This window comes from Gossypium hirsutum, chromosome D12 (assembly GCF_007990345.1).
Source record: "Gossypium hirsutum isolate 1008001.06 chromosome D12, Gossypium_hirsutum_v2.1, whole genome shotgun sequence".
Taxonomy (NCBI): domain Eukaryota; kingdom Viridiplantae; phylum Streptophyta; class Magnoliopsida; order Malvales; family Malvaceae; genus Gossypium; species Gossypium hirsutum.
This window is the reverse complement of record NC_053448.1, coordinates 48,452,150-48,476,656: the sequence shown is the minus strand read 5'-3', so window position 1 is coordinate 48,476,656 and position 24,507 is coordinate 48,452,150. Positions and strand designations below refer to the sequence as shown.

The following is a 24,507-nucleotide window of genomic DNA, read 5'->3' as shown; positions in this document are numbered from 1 at the left end:
TATAGACTTACTAAGCTATAAAAGCTTACTTTGTTTGTTTATGTCTTTTCGTTTTATAGACTTAAAGATCGAGCTTCAAGCTCGGGGATTGTCAGCAAGATCATCACTCTATCTACTGTCTCGGTATTAAAATGTTTAAATTCTAACTATGGCATGTACAGGCTAGATATGCACGTGAAGTTTTGCCAAACCTGAAAAATATAAAAATTTAGTCTAGTCGAACTTTTCGTGCATGAATAGGAGCCTTCTAAATTTTAGTACATGATTTGCAATGTGGTGTTCATCATTGTCAAGGGTAAAAGTTATACTATTTGTGAATTCTACCTGAAAGTTCATAGAAACTTAGTTGTAACAACAAATAATATCATGCTATCCTCAAACACTAAATGGCTAGGCTATTTTACTAGGACTTGAGTGTGAATGTCGGATATGGACATATGTTCAACACAGGTATGCTCATTTCTTTTCCAAGTTTTTTCATGTATTTGAACGGTTCTTTGGGGATCATATATCTTCGTACCTCTTTCCAATTATGCATCGGTCTTAGGTATTTGGCTACTAACACAAACACACAACAAACCTTATTTTTGTGGAGTGCGGAACATCTTGACATGCAAAAGCTAAGAGCAACAATTTATTTAGATTACAATCTCGACTAAATTGGTAACACAATATTGAATGGATAATTATTTATTTTTCGATGGCTAAATATGTTTGTATCACCTAAAGCTAAAGCTTGAAGGTAGAAAAGCTTTACATGCAAAGATAACTATTCAATATTCAAAGACTCTTTGTTCACTTTGGATAGACAAAATTGTTTCGGTAATGTCTGTGGGAAATAAATTGTGAACAAAAAGAAGAAAAAACTCAAACCAAATTATCAAATTTGATAAACATACCAGAGAAGCATTTGCCATAGACACCTCATTTGACCCAAATTGATGATCTTGGAGTTGAGAATCAAATGGAGAACATAGAGGAGGCATTGAAGGCCCGGACTGATTATAATAACGATTGTCATCTGGGGAAGGATTAGAATTGGCAAATGTGTAAATATATGTATTGACAACTTTTACTAAACTATTGATGACTTGTTTGCTCTGAGTGAGTGTATGGTTTGTTGTTCTTTGATCAACACAAGGAAGTATGTTGCTAAGTGCAGTCTCTGCATGCGAATTTTCCACCCATTCTTCCATAGCCAAACAAGTGTCGGAAATCACACTGAAACACACAAAACAGGTCATTCATCCATCAGACGATGACATCTATATAGGCATTTTGTCGTAGACAACTCAAGGTTAAATTTCTTTAAGCTTTCTTCCAACAAAGAACAGCAGCCAAGTAATCATATACGATAATAGGGGGGAAAAGCAAATAAGTAGAAATGACATGGAGGATCAATTTCTTCAAACAAACTACGGCCACAAAACTCATACATTTGAGATATTGTTTCAGCATGCAACCTTGAATTAGCAAATGCAAAAAGGTGCCGATGCATCTTGTATTAAATGTTAGCAGTCTCTAAACAGGCGGATGCCGACAGGATTTTAGATTTCTTACAAGAAAGCATGTAGGAAAAGTTTAAGTCTAACATCTTACTTGTTCAGGATTACAAAAACTCCACAAAGGATGAAAGTAATAGAAACTAGTAACCAGCCGCTCACTATGAATATGCAACAATTTGTTGGTAGTGTCAGAAAGAGATGTGAAGTTGTAGAATAACCGAAAGAGAAGAATTCCCAGACTAAGTGCCATTTAATTTCAGAACAAGTTTCCTATTTTACATTTTTGTTTATATTCTAAATGTGATCAATAAGATAAGGAAAATAACTAATTTGAAAATTCAGAAAACAAGGGATTGTAAATGTGGTAAAAAGTTTGATGTTTAGTTATTTCATCATGTAAAACTATAGACGGAAAATGGAAAAACATTATGTAGGCCCCGAAAGAACTTACATGTGAATGGCATGTTGGTGCCCTAGAACAGACAACACTGCAACAAAATTATGAACAAAATTTCAGATCGGCAAGACATAGTAATGGTCGAGAAACATTTAAGATACAAGTCAGTAATATCTTATAGTGATATACTTACAAAGACCAAGCAGGGCCAAAATTAGCATCACTGCTGCCACGGAGATCAATGCCAATCGCCTGAAAACAAATTTGAAATACTTTGATTTGCATGCTAGTTTGACAATAATGAGGCAATATCAAATGGTTTAGGGGGACTATATGTTGTTCCAATAGGGTCGGAAGCGTGTAAATTATTGTACTAAAAAATCACAAAAAGTTCAATTCCCAGGGAAGAGAGGTGGATCACATGGATCTCTTAAATACCAAGTCTTTCCTTAGACAGAATATCCCTTCTATAGTAATTTAATAGCACAATTAAATACTACTATTATACCCTCAAATATTGAAAGAATAATAGGACAAGAAAGAACACAAGAGATTTAACGAGGTTCGGTAAATTATACCTACGTCCTCGGGCACTAACACCAGATGATAACTTTACTATCTCCAAAGTATTACAAACAAATAGAATTCCTTAAGAATTCTCAAATGGGAGAAGAGAGAAAACTAAGAGAGAAAGATTGGTTGGGATGAATTGAAATGAGAAATGAGAAGGCCTATTTATAGTTGAGGTTCAAGGACCAAACAATAAATAGCCCATTATCTCAAGGACCAAAAAAAATTTATCCCTTGCCACTTTTCCAAAGTTGGTGGTTGTCATTATTGATTGTCTCCCATTAATGTTAATGGCAACCATTATTAATTGTCTTCCATTAATGTTAACAATCTCCACCTTGAAGATTTGATTAGGATAATCACATCTTCACACACTTCCTTCAACTCCCCAAATTCGATAAAGCTATCTTTTGTAGTGCCTAGAAATGCGCTCTCGAGCGCCATACACCTGAAGGTGCTCAAATTCTCAGGATGTTAATCAAGTTCAAACAATGATTAAACTTGATTGTTGTTACCACCTTGGTCATCATATCTGCGGGATTATCTGCTGTCGGAATCTTCTGAAGTAGAATTTTTCCTTTTTCAAAGACTTTCCGCACAAAGTGATATCTTACGTCGATATGCTTGGTTCTTGAATGATAGACTTGATTTTTCGCTAAATGAATAGCGCTCTGACTGTCACAATATAAACTTATGTGACTTTGAACAACTCCTAAGTCTTTCAACAATCCATTAAGCCAAATAGCCTTCTTAACAGCTTCTGTAATTGCCATATATTCTGCCTCTGTAGTAGACACAGCTACTGTAGACTGTAAGGTAGACTTCCAACTCACTGGGGCTTTCGCAAGAGTAAACAGATACCCCGTAGTTGAACGACGTTTATCTAAATCACCAGCAAAGTCGGAATCAACATATCCAACTACAAACTGACCAAGTGCTTCATCCTGTTCAAAAATTAAACCAACATCTACGGTTTTTCAAAGATACCGTAGAATCCATTTCACAGCTTGCCAATGTCCTTTTCCAGGATCATGCATATACCTGCTCACAACTCCAACAGCTTGTGAAATGTCAGGCCTCGTACACACCATCGCATACATCAAACTCCCAACTGCATTAGCATATGGGACTTTCGCCATATATTTTCTTTCATCTTTAGTCTTCGGAGATAATTGAGCACTAAGTTTCAAATGAGAAGCAAGTGGGGTACTTACATGTTTTGTGTTTTCATTTACACCAAAACATTGTAATACCTTTTTCAGATATTGCTTCTGATTTAAACAGAGCTTGCCTCTCGGTCTATCTCTACTTATCTCCATGCCGAGAATCTTCTTGGCCTCACCTAGATCTTTCATCTCGAACTCTTGATTCAACTGAGCCTTCAGCTTATCTATCTCATTTTGGCTCTTCGAAGCAATTAACATATCATCAACATACAAGAGTAGATAAATGAAAGATCCGTCATGCAGCTTCTGCAAATATACACAATTGTCATATTTGCTTCTTGTGTACTTCTGCCTTCTCATAAAGCTATCAAATCGCTTGTACCACTGCCTCGGGGATTGCTTCAATCCATATAGCGATTTGTTCAGCTTACAAACCCAATTTCTACCACCAGCATCTGTGTATCCTTCGGGCTGAGTCATATAGATCTCCTCTTCTAACTCACCATGCAAGAAAGCCGTCTTAACATCAAGTTGAGCTAGCTCCAAATTCAACTGTGCTACCAAGGCCAACAAAATTCTAATGGAGGAATGCTTCACAACAGGGGAAAATACATCATTGTAGTCAATTTCCTCCTTCTGAGCGTAGCCTTTAGCTACCAATCTTGCCTTGTAGCGAATATCCTTCTTGCTAGGAGATCCATCTTTCTTTGCGAATACCCACTTGCATCCGATTGCCCTTTTACCTTTCGGTAATTGCGCCAACTCCCAAGTATTGTTCTTCCGGAGAGACTGCATTTCTTCATCCATGGCGCTTTTCCATTTATCACTTTCTAAGCTTTGCATTGCTTCTTGATAAGTGATAGGAATATCATCAACAACGGGAAGGGCGTAGGCCACCATATCAGTAAATCGAGCAGGTTTACAAATTTCTCTCCGTGGCCTTGCAATTGCAACTGGTTCTGGTGTAATTAGTGGTTCTTGGGTCAGAACCTCTTCAACCTCTAATTCCTCCATTGTGGCTGGAGAATTAGACTTATTAACTGGGCAAATCCCCATCTGCTCAAACTCCACCTGTTTTGGAGTACACTCCACCTGCTGTGGAGTATTGCTCGTCTGAATATCTTTATCTGCTACCTTTTTCAATGTGGCAGATTCATCAAAGGTAACATCTCTGCTACAGATCATTTTCTTTGTCCTTAAGCACCAAAGACGAAATCCCTTCACTCCAGAAGTGATTCCCATAAAGAGAGCTTTCTTTGCCCTCGGATCTAACTTTAACTCCTTCACATGGTAATATGCAGTGGATCCAAACACATGTAAGGAATCATAATCTGTAGCCGGTTTTCCAGACCATACCTCCATAGGAGTTTTTCTTTCTAATGCAGATGATGGCAAACGATTAACAAGATGGCCAGCGTATGTCACAACCTCAGCCCAAAATTGCTTGCCCAACCCAACATTGGACAACATACATCAAACTTTCTCCAGCAATGTTCGATTCATACGCTCTGCCAATCCATTCTGCTGTGGTGTATCCCTAACTGTGAAGTGTCGAACAATACCATACTCTTGGCACACATCGAAGAACGGATCACTTTTATATTCCCCTCCATTGTCCGTCCTGAGCCGCTTGATTTTCTTGCCAGTCTGGTTTTCGATCATAGTTTTCCATTTAAGAAAAACTCTAAGCACTTCATCCTTAGTTCTCATGGTATACACCCAAACTCTTCTGGAAAAGTCATCAACAAAAGTAACAAAGTAGTGTTTTCCTCCCAATGAAGGTGTCTTGGAAGGCCCCCACACATCTGAGTGAACATATTCCAAAATACCTTTTGTATTATGGATAGCAGTACCGAATTTCACTCTCTTTTGCTTTCCCAGAACACAATGCTCGCAAAATTTTAATTTGCAAGCCTTTGCACCTTTCAACAATCCTTGCTTTGCCAGAATTTGCAAGGATTTTTCGCTGGCATGTCCCAACTTCATATGCCACAACTGTATTGAGTCCAATTCTTTATTGCCGGAAGCTGCAGCGACTGCTCCAATAACTGTACTACCTTGGTAGTAATACAAGTTATTTTTCCTGATGCCCTTCAATATCACAAGTGCGCCAGATGTCACTTTCAAAACCCCATCTCTCATAGTAACAACTGAACCATTGGATTCCAGGGCTCCCAATGAGATGAGATTTTTCTTCAAACTGGGCACGTACCGAACATTAGTCAGAACTCTGGTTGATCCATCTTTATTCTTTAATTGGATTGAACCTATCCCAACAGTTTTACAGGCATTGTCATTGCCCATATAAACAACTCCTCCATTTAGTTCTACTAAATCAGAGAACCACTCCCGGTTAGGGGACATATGATAGGTACAACCCCAATCCAATATCCACTCATCTTAATGGAACGACGATGATGATGCAACCAGTGATAGTTCAGAGTCACTGGTATCATGCTTTGCAACACAAGCATCTACAGCAGCTTTTCCCTTATTCTTCAGCTTTGGACAATTTTTCTTCCAGTGGCCTTTCTCATGACAAAAAGCACATTCATCTTTCCCGAGTCTGGACTTTGACTTTGATCTCCCCTTTTGAGTTTTCTTCCGAGTGTATGAACGACCTCGGACTACTAAAGCTTCTGTATCTCTGATTGAGTTTTTCTGTTTGTCCTTCTTTCTCTGTTCATAACTGTATAAGGCCGCACAGACTTCGCTCAGAGATATATCACTCCTGCCATGAAGTAGAGTAGTTTCTAGGAACTCAAACTCCTCAGGAAGTGACCCCAACAGCATCAAAGCCAAATCTTCATCTTTGAATGTCTCATCCATATTCAGCAAATCAGTGACTAACTGATTAAATTTGGTGATGTGATCATTCATTGTGGTACTTGGGACGTAAGTGAAGCGAAACAGTCTTTTCTTCAAGTGGAGCTTATTTTGACTGTTTTTCTTCAAAAATTTTTCTTCAAGTGCCACCCACAACTTATTTGCAGAAGTTTCCTTTGAAAAAGCATACCTCTGCTCTCGAGAAAGGCATGATCGAATTGTGCCACATGCCAACCGATTGATCGCCTTCCAATCTTTCTCCTGTACATCATCTGGTTTCTTTTCATCAATGGCAATGTCTAGACCCTGCTGAAAAAGGGCATCTAGAACCTCACTTTGCCACATACCAAAATGGCCCGTGCCATCAAAGATCTCCACGGCCAATCTTGCATTTGCAATTGTCGGTCTTGTCCACATGGACGATGTTGAAGCTCGTACACCGACCGTTTTCTCCATAATCTTTCAATATACCTAAGGAAATCTTTTCTGATGTGGAAGATCAGTTTAAACTGCAACCACAGAGCATACTACGATTAACCTTCGGCTCTTGATACCACTTGTTGTTCCAATAGGGTCGGAAGCGTGTAAATTATTGTACTAAAAAATCACACAAAGTTCAATTCCCAGGGAAGAGAGGTGGATCACATGAATCTCTTAAATACCAAGTCTTTCCTTAGACAGAATATCCCTTCTATAGTAATTTAATAGCACAATTAAATACTACTATTATACCCTCAAATATTGAAAGAATAATAGGACAAGAAAGAACACAAGAGATTTAACGAGGTTCGGTAAATTATACCTACGTCCTCGGGCACTAACACTAGATGATAACTTTACTATCTCCAAAGTATTACAAACAAATAGAATTCCTTAAGAATTCTCAAATGGGAGAAGAGAGAAAACTAAGAGAGAAAGATTGGTTGGGATGAATTGAAATGAGAAATGAGAAGGCCTATTTATAGTTGAGGTTCAAGGACCAAACAATAAATAGCCCATTATCTCAAGGACCAAAAAAAAATTATCCCTTGCCACTTTTCCAAAGTTGATAGTTGTCATTATTGATTGTCTCCCATTAATGTTAATGGAAACCATTATTAATTGTCTTCCATTAATGTTAACACTATACACAGCATTGAAGACTCTTCTTATTTTGACAGCGTTTTCATCGGTATTCTCTGTAAGTGTATCTGCTGCTGCATTTAGATCTATGTTCAACTTGTCGGTGTCAGTAATGACATTGGAAGGAAGGAACAACTCGGCCACATTGATGGTTTTTGCAAGAGAAAGGTATTGTGTAACATTATTTAGGATTTGCACAGTGTAGTCTGACTGGTTTACAACATATTTCAAAGTATGCAACACTTCACCATGAAACTCATCTTGCCCAACCGAAAGAAGAATGCATCCAATCCTGTTCAAGAAAAAATTTGCGGCTTAGATAAAGAAAAGAACATGAGCATAAATAAGTACAAGAAAGAACATGAGCATAAAACACACACACAGTCATGGGAAGGTGCATAAATAAGTACAAGATAATTTGCTCGGTGCTTTGCTTTTACTTTTTGCTTTCCACATCTTGTTTTTAGTTAATTATATGTTTATCATTTTTGTTTTCTATTGAAAAGCAAAGGCACCAATAAAATCAGAACCAAAGAAAATAAGATAGTAAAAGCTCCATAACATTGTAGACATTGAAGTTCTATAAGTTCGAGTTATTACGCTGCAGCGCTAGTGAACAATATGAGTAGTATAAGACAAATTGTTTGAGAATGATCCGTTCTTTTTCCTTTGATGTCTACTCTCCATCTGCAGTAATGATATGCCAAAAGAACCAAGCCAAAAGAAACAAACCACGACGCAGCAAATATGAATCCCACTGCCCCTGTAAATCCAACTGACTGCACACAAAACAGTTGAAAATGCTGATCAGAAATATCTGATACACATATTAGCAAGCAGGATACGATCCTTAAGGACAAGGTGCACGCTGAAACATGTTAGCGTAATGGTATCTTCAGCATTTCCTAAAATAGTATAAAATAACTTCTTCGGTTTTTGGTTGAATAAATTACACTTTCTTATTGACAATAACAATCTATTATCATTTGACACAGATTGCAATCTAACCTCAGCATAAAGATGCAGATTTGTTAGTTCAAGTATAATATATATGTATATACAGTCCAATACTGCTAAAAGTGAACAATCTATAAAGTAATTAGATTCAAAAGAATCAATTAAAAGGCTATCAAGAAAGCAAGGCAGACTAAAGACTTTACCGCCCAGTAGTGGCGGTTGGTAATATTCCAACCACCGTGATAATGCTTGAAATGGCGCAGAAGGTCTGGCCTATTTGTCCTTTGTGCTGCCAACACCAGCGTGCTTGGAGGCTCATAAGTTGTTGGCGCTGGTGCTTGTGGCAGTTCTGATATTTCATTATTCCATGCACCTAAATTCACCCCTCCTGCATACACCACAAACATACAGTAAATATGAAACAATTTGAGACAACAAGTAGGAACAAAACCCCTTTCCTTTCTCTTAATCACACGGGTTAAGCCAGTAAGAGTGGGGAAAAGGCAAAAATAGAAAACAAAAGATCAGATCTTTCAAAACCTTACACTTCAGCAACCAAACACGAGAAAGGAAACATAAAGAAAACAATCAAAATACAAAAGGAAATGAAAACTTAAACAGGAACTTCACATTATAGTAGGAATCTAAACCGAATTATAGAACACCAACCAGAAATGAGCTTGACATGATCTGTGAGCGGTCCATTTTGAGCCAAAACTGGAACTGAGCTCAAACAACAAAATCCAACAATAAGCAAGGAAACGAAGTGTCTAAGTAAAAGGGTGTTCTTCATTTGCAGCTTTAAGTAAAAGTTCACTGCCAACTCATCCTCTCAAGATTTAGGGAAACTAAAAAGGCAAATCTTAGGGATATCCCCCACAGGATCAGAAAAAATAGAAGCAAAGGCCACACTGGCAGTGTGAAAAGAAACAGAAGAACATCTTAATGTCTCAGCTTCGTGATTTGATTATAGTGATATTGTAATCTAAGAAGCAATAAAATTATATAAAGGAGGCAGATAGAGATAGAGACGGTGTCATATGACTGTAAAAGGCGGGTAGGATTAATAAACCGATAGGAAATTACAAAATAGGGTTGAAAATATTTAGTCGTTTTGTCATGGTGAAAACTAATATTGGAAAGCATACGCTACATTTACAAGAAAAATTGGAAAAAGAAAATGATATTATAAATTTCAGAATTCCATAATTAAAATTTTATTAAAAATAATAATTTTATAAAAACAATTAAATTGTAAAAAACATGGTCAAAAGAGTCTATTACACATATAATAGGATCAAAATATGGTTCAAATTATAAAAATTAAAAATTTATAAAAGTCATAAAAATTCTAAAAATAATAACAATGGTAACATTGTAAATTTATAAAAAATAGTTTATTACACATGTAATATGATCAAAATATCACATATTATTGAGGACTAAAAATGATATGTGAATGTACATGGTAGGTCCTTCTAGGATTGGATCAAATTAGTCATTCTACTATTATATGAATCAATTTAGTCTCTGTACTATTAAAAAATTAAATAAGACGAATTTTTAACAAGATTAACATTTACCGTTTAAAAAATGTCATTTATTATTTAGCAGAATCAATATTTTGAAAGTTTTTTTTATGGTTTTGCAAATGGAGTATTTTATTTAGAATTGAACTACAAACAAAAAAATATTTTTGTATGAAAGTTTTGACACAATAAATGTTAACTATGTTACAATTTAGCCTTGAATCTTTTTAATAATAGACTAATTAATTTAATCCAATATGTGTAAAGCGAGTTGGCAAACAATTTCACCCAAAATAACACAATGGCTAAACTATACTATTATTCACTAAGCAATAGGTAACCATTTCGTTTTGGTCACTTAATTAAAAAAAATTATAATTTTGTCATTGAGCTATTCCAAAGTTTTTATTAAAGTCATTCAACTATTCCAAAGTTTTTATTTAAGTTATTGGCCTATTAAGTGTTTTTTTTTTAAAGTTCCATCAGTGAGTTTCAAGTGACGATTAATTGGACGATCCGTACGATGAATTAGTACCCATCGACGAGTAGAAGAACATAATTTAGATCCAAGTCGATTTGACGGTTAGTATCGGGGATTAAAAAAAAGTTGTTTGAATTTTGATTTGTAGCTTTATGACGTTTAAAGTTGTTTCATAAAAAAATTAAACTGTAAAAGAGAAGTACAAACAGAAAAAATCATATAACATCAATTTTAATAGCCCAATGTTTGAAATGGAAACTTTTGAATAATTAAGTGAGTAAATTAATACTTTTGTAAGGAAATCCTAGAATTGATTGTTATTAAAAGTAGATTTGAGTGAGATGATTAAAAGGGTTGAGAGAGAGTAATAGAATCATCTCAAAGCTGGTTTTGAAGAAAAAAGCTGAAGTTATTCATCAATCCAAAATTAGATTACCTATGTGCCCAATCTTCCAAATACAACCTAACACGTGCATTTCATATTCTGGTTAAAATTAGAAAGAAAAAACAATTTCATAACCACACCTACGCTACCAAACTACTTCGTTATCCAATTTTTAGTTTTTTTCTATTTTTATCTTTCAATTATCAAAATTTTTAATTTAATCTTTAAACTTTTCGATTTTATTTTTTAATCTCTCTAGTGTTCGATGATGTGGCATTACCTCCCAGAAAAAACCTTAGGCTTTCCTCCACTGCTTTGCGACATAATTAGCACCAAAACTTTCCCTTTCTCCCCTCTTTCTTCTCAATTTGGTTTCCCTTGATAAAAGTCAAGTCAAAGCTTCATTGTTATCTTGGTCAAATACTTCTCACTGTAGATCGAAGTAATTAAATTCAAAGACTTAACCCTTTTTACTCAAATCTAATACATCTCTTCTAACCTTGTCATAGTTTTGTTTTCACTTTCCACCGTAAGTAATGGAACCACATTCATTCTTTGTGCTCCCACAACCATCCTCTAAACTAATTAATACACAACACAAAATTGAAAATCTTCTCAATTCATGATTTTTGGAAAATATTATATTACTGTTATCCCAACTAGAAATCTAACTACAATATACAACAACTTTGAAAATTTATCAAATAATATCCAAAACTCATAAAATAAAGTATACAAATTCAAAATCCAAAATTAGTGGTAAATGCCGAAAAAGAAAACTGAATGGAGTCATTTTTTTTTTTTACATTATTTAGGAAAATATATTACTTTTGCAAATAAAAATCTCTATTCAATATTTAATTTTATAACTCATTTTCTCACGAGGGAATTTTGGCACTCTTCCTCAATTCATTTTTATTCTCAGCCATACGTAACTTATTCCTCCAATCTTTTTTTATCACTTTCTTTCACCATCAAATTACCCCAATGTTTTCATTAAATTTAAACAGAAGTGACATTAAACCAATACTTCACCGACTTAAATCCTATCTTATAGGTTTACTTTGTGATGTAAATTACATTCCAGAGTTTACAAAGTTATACCTTATCACCCTAAACTTATCTTTAAAATATTTATTATTTTTTGTTGTTGGTTTATACTTTACATTTTTATGCAAAACTTGATAAATCAAAACCTGTCATGTAAATTTCTCAAGAACAAAATAAGATGCAAAAGTGTACTTACATTCGTTGATTTCTTGAAATCTTTGGTTTAGTAACTTTAACCTTCCAAATTAGCACATGGGATAATAGAAAAGTTATGTATGTATGTAATTTAGGGAGGATAACCCTAATATATAACTTTTGCATATTAACCCTAATTTCTAATAAACTTATCCTCAGTTAGAAATTAGTTAATAGTGTATCTACACATATTTGACTCATACTTTATTTAATAACTAAAACTTAATAAACTTTAACCAAATTGAATCACTTTTAATTTCAACAATAAATAATAACATGATGTGATGTAGATTTCCTTTGAATGCATTTGCATCTTCAACTTTAAAGGATGGGAAATTATTTGAGTGCATTTAGATGCATTTTCAGAGAGAATTTCAAACTCAATGGCCCTTCAAGTTTGGGATCCAATTGATGAACTGGACTGCTTCTCTCACCTATATTTTATTTAAATTAATTTTAATATAAATATTGTTTAGGTAATTCTTACTTATTAGTAGTTAAAATAAATATAATCTTAATAGTTTTTAACGAGATATTAATTATAGAGTCATTTTAATTTAATGTTATTAATAGTCCATTTTTTATTATTATTTCATCAAAATTAAATTTAAACATTTCTCACTATTAATTTTAAACTCACTTCAATAACCAATTTCAATATCACCACTATTTACAATTTCACAGCAACTATTTCCATGGCTAATCCAATTCTACCCTTAATATTTCAAATTATTTTCAAGGTGAAGAGGGACCAGTGGGCCTGAACCAAAGCTGACTCTAATATATTTCGTAGGCCTTTAGGAGTAGAGCCCTACACCTTTATTCATATAAATTAAAACTCGGATAATATATTTTTGAATTGGTAATAAAAATAATATTATATCGTATAATTAGATCTAAACCCTATGTGATAGTTTGATGGTTAAGAGTGTTTACCACCTCAAGTGTGGCTTGGATTTAAATTACATTTGTTGTATATTTTTATAAAATGAATCAACCAATTAATGTTTAAGTTAAAAGATTTGAAAACGTGGAGTCGTAAATTAATTAAACAACATCTCTAATAACTTTTAACATCTAACGAAACACATTTCTATCCTTTTATTTTTCTCTGAATACACAAGGATATTGCAAAAATCAAAATTTTAGATTCATATCATCCACTTTATGAGTATTTTTTTTATAATAATAATTCAAAATCATTTTTTTTGAAAATAAAATAAAAGCAATCTTTTAAATAATGTATGGTAGTTATTTGCTACTATAGATAAAAAAAGAAAAAAAATCTTAGAGGGTAATCTTTTTTCCAAAGTATATTATATATTTATCTTAATTTGATATTTATACTATAATGATTTTTTTTAAATTACTATTAAATTAGGTGTTGTTTGATAAACTGAAAAATTAAATTTTAAAGAAAGTATTGAAAAATGAAGTATTAAAAATTTAGGTTCTCAATTTAAGTTATACAATCTGGTTAATATATTATTTAAAATTAAATACCGAATATAATTAGATTACTTGCTAAACATAAAATTTAAATTATGAAAAAAATTATTTTACATATTATCTTTAAATTTTAAAAATTGCACATTATTCTAAACAAAATCAAAATTTGAAGGTAAATTTTTTATAGGATAATATAATATTAAAATAAATAAAATAAAATTGACTTAATTCAAAATATTTTTCACATTTTTGTAGAAAAAATTATCACGTTGTTTTTATTTTAGGTTATCAAACATATTTAAAAAGTTAAATCATTGAAAATATTAATTTTCGATTGATTTAATTTTTTTCAACAATTTAGTGTGACACCAAATTTAATAAAACATTTTTTTTTCAAAAGGAATTCAATAAAATCTTTTACAATAGTATAAATTTGTGAAAATTAAAAGTGAATTATATAAATCTCCAAAATTAAAATTTTATTTTTTTAAACTTTATAAAAGATAAACATATTGTGAATAGGTGACAATTTAGAATTCTTAAGCTTCTAATTTTAACTTAACTTTTAACTTATTTTAAATAATCTTTAATTAATTGTGAATATATAGATGGCATCCAAATGATTTAAAAACCTTTCTGTTTATTTTAAGAAAAAATTCCTTAATTGATGTTTTAATTATTTGTTATTTAACTTTCTACTAAATATATATCATTTTATTAAATTCAAAAGAATAATGTATTTATAAATATGATTATCTCGTGATTCCTGCTAGAAAGAAAAAACAGGTGCTAAAGTATTTGATTGAAAGTACTGCTACATTTTATTCATGTGCTTGACACATATATATAGTCAAGCTTACTAACAAATTGCAGCAAAATACTTTGCTGATTTTTAGCAACTACTCAACTAAGAATAAGGAAGCAGCTAACAACTAGAAACAAGAAAATAGCTAACAACCTCCAGTAACAATTGGAGACTTATTCAAACATATCTAATATTCTCACTCTGAAACTGAATTATCCCAAACATTCAGTTTACATTTGCTACAACTCCTAACTTGCTTCGCATTCAAACAAAATATTCCAGCTTGAGTGGCTTGATCATGACATCAGCTACTTGTTCTTGAGAATTACAGTGTCGCAGCACAATTATTTCATTCCTTGTAAGATCTCTTAGAAAATGAAACCGTACATCGATGTGTTTACTTCTCCCATGCATAATTGGATTCTTTGATAACTTTATGGCAGAACTATTGTCATAATATATTATCGTAGGACTTGTTTGATTTCTTTCCACTGCCTCAAGTATCCGTCTGAGCCACACAGCTTGACATGAGCTTGCTGCTGCTACTATAAATTCCGCTTCAGTTGTTGATTGACTCACCACTGGTTGCTTCTTCGAACTCCATGCATGAATACATAGCCTGATGTACTTTTTCTGTCTTCGACGTCATTAGCATAATCACTATCTGTATAACCTATTAGATCCTTCCCTCAATTTCTTTGATAGAACAATCCAAATTTACAAGTTCCTTAGAGATAGCGTATGATTCACTTTACTGCTGCAAAATGAAGCTCTTTTGGATTTTCCATAAAATGACTCACTTGACTCACACTGTACATGATGTCTGGCCGTATGGCAGTCGCGTACATTAGCCTTCTGACCATCTACTTGTAAAGTGTCTTGTCAACTCATTTTCCATCTTTATCTTTGCTTAATTTACTTCCTTAAACCATTGGATTATGAACTGATTTTGAGTTGCTCATTTCGAATCTTTCTAAAAGATCTGTCATGTACTTCTTTTGGCATACAAAAAAACCATCAACTTTCTGTGTTGCTTCAAGACCGAGAAAGTACTTCATTTTTCCCATATCAGTCATAGCAAATTCTATATTCATGGACCTATTGAACTCCATCATCAACTCATCACTATTCTCTGTATAAATCAAATAATCTACGTACAAGCTTACTATCATAATACTCTTTTTCTCCATCTTAGTGAATAAAGTGGGTTCATACTCACATTTTTCAAATCCATGGCTAAGAAAATATACTTCAATACGACTGTACCAAGCTTGAAGAGCCTGTTTTAAGTCATATAAAGCACACTTCAACTTGTAGACTTTTTCTTTTTCCCCTTTTTTTCTCAAACCCTTGTGATTGTTCAACAAAAACATCTTCAGTTAATTTCCCATGCAAGAAAGTAGACTTAACATCCAATTGGTAAATGGACCATCCATGATGAGCAGTTATGGCAATGACCAATTGAATAGTCTCCAAGCGAGCTACAGGAGCGAACACCTCCGTGTAATCTATACTATATTCTTGAGTATATCCACGAACCACCAATCGTGCTTTATGCTTACTGACATATCCATTCTCATCATGCTTAGTTTTGAAGATCCACTTGACTCCAATCTTTTTAGCACCCCTTGGAAGCTTAGTTAAATCCCATGTTCCATTTCTTTCTATAGCTTCAATTTCTTCTTTCATGGCTTTCTTCCAAATTGGATTCTTTTCGGTTTCTTCAAAGTGAACAGGGTCATCTCCTTTGTTGATAGTAACGTGTGATTCAAAATCATCATCAGACAACCCTTCACTCGTTACATAATCTCGTATCCAATAAGGTTTATTATGTTTCCTTCTTGAATGTTGTTGTCCTTGGGCTTCTTCTTTTTCGGCAACTTCATATTAACCATCATCAATATTTCATTCTCCTCCTGATCATCATCCATTTTAGTATTACTTTCACTAGCATTCCAATCTAACTTGGATTGAATTGAGCTTGTGAATCCTTCTTCCTAATTCCAATTTCTGTCCTCTTCAAATACAATATCTCGACTAATAATTATCTTTCCATTGTTTGGATTATAGAGTCGATGATTCTTCACTAACTCCCAATAAAACACAGTTTACACTATGTTTATCCAATTTAGTTCGGAAGTTATCTTCCACATACACGTGAGCCACACATCCAAAGACCCTGAAATATCCCACAGAAGGTTTTTCACCACTCCAAGCTTCTTCTGGTATCTTGTTCTACACTACTATTGTCGGACTTCTATTGAGAAGATGTACTGCCCAATTGATAGCTTTTGGCTAGAAAGTCTTGGGAATACCTTTTATGATTATCATGCTTCGAACCATATTCATAACGCTCGGCAACACTATTTTGCTATGGCGAATATGGAGCAATAAGCAGCCTTTTTATCCCATTTTCATCGCAAAAATTTAAAAATTCTGATGAAGTAAATTCACCGCCATGATCTGTTCAGAGACTATTAATTTGTCAACCCGATTCACGTTAGGCCTTAGCTTTGAATTCCTTGAAGAATTTAAATGCTTCTGTTTTCTCATGTAAAAAATAAATTCATATCTTTCTACTATAATCATCAATGAAAGTGATGAAGTACCTCTTGTTGCTATTAGACATTGGTTGAATAGAGCCACATAAATCAGAATGGATCAATTGCTGCCACAACTCAGCTCTCTATGAACTCTTCTTAGGAAATGGATCTCGTTGTTGCTTTCTATTCAGACATTCCTTGCACACTCTTGATGGTTTTGTCAACTGCAGTAGACCAAAAACCATCTCATTTTGCTGTAGAGTGTTGAGTCTATTAAAACTTAGATGACCATAATAATAATGTCATAATTAACCAACATCTTTAGTTATTGTATTGAAGCAAGTTGTACCAGATGGTAGAGACAATGCTGCAATTTTGAACATGCGATTTAAAGGCATCACATATTTCATGATAACACCCCTCTCAGGATGATAAACCTTGCAGCTGTTGTGTTGAATAAGCACAGCTAAGCCCTTCTCTTGAAGTTGACCAAAATTTAACAAATTATTTTTCAAATCAGGCACATAAAAAACTTCTGTTATTACCTGTATTTGATTGTTGATCTGTAGCCGCACATTCTTTTTACCTTTCACCACCAAGGTAGCATCATTTCCTAGCTTCACATTGTCTACAAATTGCTCATTAAAGTCTACAAAACATTCCTTTCTGTTACACATGTGAGTGCTGCAACCGGAGTCTAAAAACCAATCGTCACTCTCGAGTTGACCAACCCATGCCATGAGCAGCATTTCTTCAGAAATCTCTATATGATTGATTTCCTTGCTTTGACATTCCCACTGGAAGTGCCCTAATTTCTGGCAATTAAAGCACTCAATAGTAGATTTGTCAAAGTTTGCCCTTCCACATCCTCGATCTCGTCCTCGATAGCCACCACAACCTCGTCCTCGAGTAGAAGATTCCCCATATGTCACCTTCAAAACTTGTTCCTCTTTTGGGTTAATCATCTTTTGCTCGTGCACTAGCAAACTGTTTTGTAATTCATATATGGATAGGTTTGCTAGTGTCTTGTGCCTCCTCAATAGAACAAACCTCATAATTGAATTTCATTGTCATGGATTATAATATTTTTTCCACAACTTCTCTGTCACTTTTGTTTTCACCATTAGCTCTCATTTTGTTCGCAATAGTAAGTGTACATGTGAAATAATCATTCACAGCCTCACTAGCCTTCATGTGGAGTGTTTCAAACTTTTTTCTCAATGCTTGTAATTGAGCTTGCTTAACCCTCGTCGAACCTTGATATTTCTTCTTCACAGAGTCTCATATGTCCTTGGATGTTTCCTTCTTAAGAATCGTCTCGAGAATGAATCGATCCAAAGCTTGAAAAAGATAATTCTTCGCCTTCAGGTCCTTAAGTCTTTGCTCATCAAATTAACGCTGCTGCGCCTCCGTAAGTATCGTTCCAACAGGTGCAACCAAAATTTCAGTTTCCACCAAACTCCAGTATTCTTTTGAACGTAGAAAATTCTCCATCAACATTGCCCAATGATCATAGTGACCATCGAACTTAGGAATTGCAGGTTGCACGAACATATTTTCTGTTGCCATTACTCTCATTCTCTCTTAGTTTTAGCTAGCTGCGGCTGTGCTTTACCAGGCTTGAACTTGGCTCGGATACCAGAATGTTAGAAAGAAAAAACAGGTGCTAAAGTATTTGATTGAAAGTACTGCTATATTTTATTCATGTGCTTGACACACATATATAGTCAAGCTTACTAACAAATTACAGCAAAATACTTTTTTTTTTATTTAGCAACTACTCAACTAAGAATAAGGAAGTAGCTAACAACTAGAAACAAGAAAATAGCTAACAACCTCTAGTAACAATTGGAGACTTATTCAAACATATCTAATAATTCCAATTAACACCACTATTTAGAGTATAATTGCAAGTATGGTAGGACATAGTTCTGTTATTCTTTATTATCTTGAAATGAAATGCTGTAAATGAGTTACTTGAGCTAGAGGTAGATATTCGATTAACGGTTAATTATGTTGTTTTCTATTAAAGACTCAAATAATTATTGAATTATTTTACAAGGATTTTTTTAGATAATAAGCTCTCTGTTTTTAAATTATGTTTAAACAATCAAATTTCAATTTCGATGCTTATATAATGTCCAAATTATACTTGATAATAATATTCAAATTTCTTATTTAATTCGAATTGATTATAATATTATTTTCAAAGAAATTATCAAATTATAAAATGACACTCAATTGACATAATTATTCATAAAGAGTTTATTCCTTTTCAAATGAGTATAATGTTAATTACTCATGTTTTTGTTGCATCAACCGAGAAAATGTTCTCAAAATTAAAATTGATAAAATCTTACTGAAGATTAAAAATATCTCAACAAAAATTGAATGAATTAGCTATTTTATTAATTGAAAAAGATATCTTATACAAGATTTATTATAATAATTTTGCATCTCTAAAGTCTAAAAAATAAATTTTAAATAAACATATATAATGTTTATTTAATAGTTAGTTAACTAATTTGAAGGTCTAATTTTATAGTTTCTCTTTTTAAGTTTTTAGAAATGTTGAGACACATTAGGGCAATATATTAACAATTTAATTACCTTAGGTGCAATTTACCTTAAAAATTTATGTATTTAAATATATTTTATTTCTTTATTGTTTGGGTGATTGATAAAGAAATGAAATTAAAAGTTGCAAAGATATCATTTAAATTCTACTTTTTTCCTTCGTAAAGATTCTAAATTTGTATTGTTTATTTTTTTTTTTGATAATGTGTAATTGCAACTTCAGGGGATTGATACTGAGTTCTAATTTTAATATGTTGCAGTAATGGCTCGTCTGCCTTTAATTGCACAAAGTGTGAGGCGTAAAAGAATTGGTGTTGCATTGACAATATGGTTGGAAATCTGTAGAATTGCGATTTGGTTCTTATTTACAATGGGTGCCAGCCTTAGCCTACATACTTATAGACCAAGGATTAGGTCCTATACCTTAGATTTTTATGCAAAACGGGATTACGTGAAAAGGCTTGTATATGCTAGTGACGAGACCTGTATTGAACAAGTTAGGATGAATAGAACTACCTTTTTTAAACTATGTCAGATGTTAGAATCGTTAGGGGCATTGAAATTGTCAAGAAACATGCTTGTTGATGAGTAAGTGGCAATGTTTTTACATATCATCTCCCATCACCTGAAAAATCGAGTTATCAAGCATCACTTTAGTAGATCCGGGGAAACAGTTAGCAGATCATTTCATAGTGTTTTAAATGCTATCATACGCTTACATGATGTGTTATTTAAAAAGCCACAGCCTATTACAGCTAATTCTTCTAACACAAGGTGGAAATGGTTTAAGGTATTAGACTGAGTTGTATATATAGCTTGTACAACATTTAGTTGATTTAGATTTAAATTTAGTATTCTAACTCAAGGTTTTATATCATGTGGTATAGAATTGCTTAGGTGCTCTTGATGGAACCCACATCAAGATTAGGGTTCCAACAGTTGATAAACCTAGATATCGAACGCGAAAAGGTGACATAGCAACAAATATGCTAGGTGTTTGTACACCTGATATGCAATTTGTTTATGTTCTTCCTGGTTGGGAAGGTTTTGTTGCTGATGGACGGGTTCTTCGAGATGCCATTAGTAGGAGACATGGACTAAAAGTTCCTCATGGTAAAGTGGATTGTTATATGACTTTGAATTATTCATTAAGATCAAACTTTTTGTGCTGAATTAATCATTTTAAAAAAAAAGTTTTTTTTATAGGTTGTTATTATCTAGTTGATGCTGGATACACAAATTGTGAGGGATTTCTTGCACCTTTTAGAGGACAACGATATCATTTGAACGAGTGGCGTCAGGGTTATCAGCCAAGTTCTCCGCAAGAGTTTTTTAATATGAAACATGCCTCAGCACGTAATGTTATTGAAAGATGCTTTGGGTTATTAAAAGTTAGATGGGGAATACTTAAGAGTCCATCATTCTATCATGTAAGGGTGCACAATAGAATTATTATTGCATGTTGTTTGCTCCATAATTGTATTCGAACCCATATGAGTATTGATCCTATTGAAGCGAATGTGGGAGAAGGATTACCTAGTAATGTGGTGGATGACGATGAACCGAATATCGCAAATATTCATCCATCGGATGCTTGGGCTACTTGGAGGATGGAACTAGCCAACCAAATGTTCAATGAATGGCAAGCATCTAGAAATTAGTTAGGTTTAGGGACAAAATGAGTTTGACTTAATTTGTTGATGTTATTTTATGTATCTAGTTTGTGAAACTTTGGTGGTGTTTGAATTGATTTCTGTATTGTACTAAACTTGTTGAATTATAATTTAATTTCTTTTCATTCAGCATGTGTTATAATTTTAAATTTAGTATTGAGCTTTTGATTCATGATATTGAACTAACGATATAATTTTATAAAGTGTTCACCTTTTGATTCATGATATTAAAAATAGTAATTAATATAATTTGTTTTTTTTCTTAAGATAATTATGTCAGGTGTTCCACAATCACATGCTTCTTCTCAAGCTTCTCGAGGAACCAAAAGAAAATGGGTTCCATAAGAAGATGCAGCATTGGTTTCTTACATGGTGGACTTGCACAATGTTGGAACATTTAATGCTGATACCTGGTTCAAAGCCGGTTATTTAAACGAGTTGGAAAAAATGCTAGAAAAGGCTTTACCAAATGCAATGTTGAAGGCGAAACCAAATATTGAATCCAAGATTAGGTTACTAAAAAGGGAATGGTCAATCGTCTATGACATGCTTAATGGCTAAAACAATAGCGGTTTTGGTTGGGACGAGCATAGACAGCTCGTTGTTCTGAAGATGCAGTTTGGGACTCCTATTTAAAGGTAAAATGTATTTCAAGTCTTTATTATCTTATTTTTACCAAACTTATAACTAATATGATTTCCTCATTTTTTTTAGAGTCACAAAGAAGTCGCTCAATTTAGACATCGTACTTTCCCTTACTACGACCAGCTTACTGCCATATACGCAAGAGATCGAGCAACTGGGAAAGATGCTCAAACAGCTGCTGATGTTCTTGAAGAAATAAATGCTGAGGATGTACCTACTACAGATATGAATGAAGAGAGAAACACATTCTATGACTGCGAGGCTGACGTCTCTTTGGATGACATGGATGTTTCTGCTACGGAGTCGCGAGGAGATAGAGACCAAGGGGGTTCCTCATCTTCAAACAAGAAAAAGAAGAAATTTGATGCTCGTGATAATATGTCTTCTTCATTTAATGAGGCTACCACTTTATTGGCCGAAAACATGCGGGCCATTGGCGATCAAATCAGTAGGAGAATTACCTCCGATGTGGTAGTTCAGCAGAAGTCTGAAGAATTTCAGATCATCCAAGAGAAAGCTACAAATTTATATTCAACCTTATGGGAAACTGAAGGTTTAACCGATGATAAGCGGTATCGAGCTTTGAGTAAAATTCCAGATCATCCAACTCAAATGCTCGTTTTTTTAGTTTACCTTTTGCTGCGCGAATGGAATGGGTCAGAAGATTTCTTTCTGACCATTAAAAATCAATGTTCAAACTTTTTGATGTTGTAAAACTATATAACATATGGATTATGTTGTAGAATTTTATTTTCTTCTAACCTTTTCTTAATATAAATTAATTATGTTTATGCAGAATATAATTCTCAAGTTATATTATGATTTTAGTAAATTCATATAAGAATATTTATTATTAAGAATTTTATGAATTATATATCATTATTAAATTATATTTAATATTAATTATTTTAAATTATATAAATTCATATAAGAAAATTTATTATCAAGAATTTTATGAAATTTATATCATTATTAAATTATATTTAATATTCATTGTTTTAAATTATATAAATTCATATAAGAAAATTTATTATCTAGAATTTTATGAAATTATATATCATTATTAAATTATATTTAATATTAATTATTTTAAATTATATAAATTCATATAAGAAAATTTATTATCAAGAATTTTATGAAATTATATATCATTATTAAGTTATATTTAATATTACTTATTTTAAATTATATAAATTCATATAAGAAAATTTATTATCAAGAATTTTATGAAATTATATATCATTATTAAATTATATTTAATATTAATTATTTTAAATTATATAAATTCATATAAGAAAATTTATTATCAAGAATTTTATGAAATTATATATCATTATTAAATTATATTTAATATTAATTATTTTAAATTATATAAATTCATATAAGAAAATTTATTATCAAGAATTTGATGAAGTTATACATTATTATTAAATTATATTTAATAATAATTATATTAAATTATACAAATTCATATAATTAAATTATATTTAATAATTATTATTATTTAAAATTTTATTAAATCATATATTTTAATTAAAATATATTTAATAATAATGATTTCAAATTATATTTTATACTATCATATATTATGATTTTAGGAAATTCATATAATAATATTGATTATTAAGAATTTTATTAAATCATATATTTTAATTAAAATATATTTAATAATAATTATCTTAAATTATATTTTATAGTATCATAAATTATGATTTGAGTAAATTCATATAACAATATTGATTATTAATAATTTTATTAAATTATATATTTTAATTAAAATATATTTAATAATAATTATGTTAAAATATGATTAAATTATTTATTACTGATTTTAATAATCTTATTAAAATTTAATAACAATAACAATAATTATTTATCTAAACAAATTTCTGCTAAGGGCATTTTAGTCATTCTAGTTTTTTTCTTATGCTATTACACTTCCATTCCATTCAACCAACCACAAGAATACTATTACGCATCTATTCCATTACATTCAACCAAACAATTGATTTGCTATTACACCTCTATTCCAATACAGCGAACCAAACGTGCTGTTAGAGTTAACATATCTCCTAAGACATAATTTAAAAAAATTAATAAAAAAATAAAAAAGCTTGAAGTTGATAAAATTACATTACTACAGTAATAAAAAAGTAACAGATATAATAACGATCCAAAACATAGTTTAATGGGTTTTCGTTACTAATAAGAGAATAAAGTTGACTCCTCCTAAAGATATTTTGTATAGCAAAAAGGAAGAACAACATAGTGACTTCTCCTTGGACTGTTTGGTGCATGTGACAACATCTTGGGATGTTATTACACATAATTAACTCTCCTAATTGTAATCATTAAGGATATGTATTAATATTTAATTAGTTTAATTTGGAATATTCCATCAAGTACTTATGAATGAACAGTGAAACCTAGTGCTGTGTATCATATGTAACCAAAAGAATGGAAAAAAAAAAGTAGTAACTTCGAGAGTATATTATAGGAATTTGTTCTCTTTTCGGTCATAAGCTTTTCTTGGCCTTTATAAATCTTTTGTGCGGAAAGGTGGGTACCTAATGCCATCTTTCTTTTTCTGTTGTTTCACTCCATACTTTTAGTAAAAAAAAGAGAAAGGATT

The 24,507-nt window shown here is 32.3% G+C and overlaps 1 protein-coding gene across 1 annotated transcript; it reads right to left on the bottom strand.

The window, feature by feature from the left end:
• Window positions 1-773: 773 nt before the first annotated feature.
• On the bottom strand, window positions 774-9,336 carry LOC107943618 (uncharacterized). Its single transcript, XM_041108013.1, has 9 exons — window positions 9,213-9,336; window positions 8,747-8,931; window positions 8,187-8,365; window positions 7,969-8,042; window positions 7,587-7,900; window positions 2,096-2,154; window positions 1,957-1,993; window positions 1,600-1,775; window positions 774-1,221 (listed from the first exon to the last, which is right to left on the bottom strand). The coding sequence occupies exons 1-9, from the start codon at window positions 9,334-9,336 to the stop codon at window positions 774-776; spliced, it is 1,596 nt and encodes a 531-aa protein (XP_040963947.1).
• Window positions 9,337-24,507: the final 15,171 nt, after the last annotated feature.

What these genes read in the sequence shown, in the direction of transcription:
- LOC107943618 (XM_041108013.1), bottom strand. Translation starts at nt 9,336, where the DNA reads ATGAAGAACACCCTTTTACTTAGACACTTCGTTTCCTTGCTTATTGTT. An exon ending in TTTGGCCCTGCTTGGTCTTT is followed by an intron (nt 1,994 to 2,095) that starts GTAAGTATATCA and finishes ATTTTGTTGCAG; the next exon opens with TGTTGTCTGTTCTAGGGCAC. An exon ending in CACCAACATGCCATTCACAT is followed by an intron (nt 1,776 to 1,956) that starts GTAAGTTCTTTC and finishes AATGTAAAATAG; the next exon opens with GAAACTTGTTCTGAAATTAA.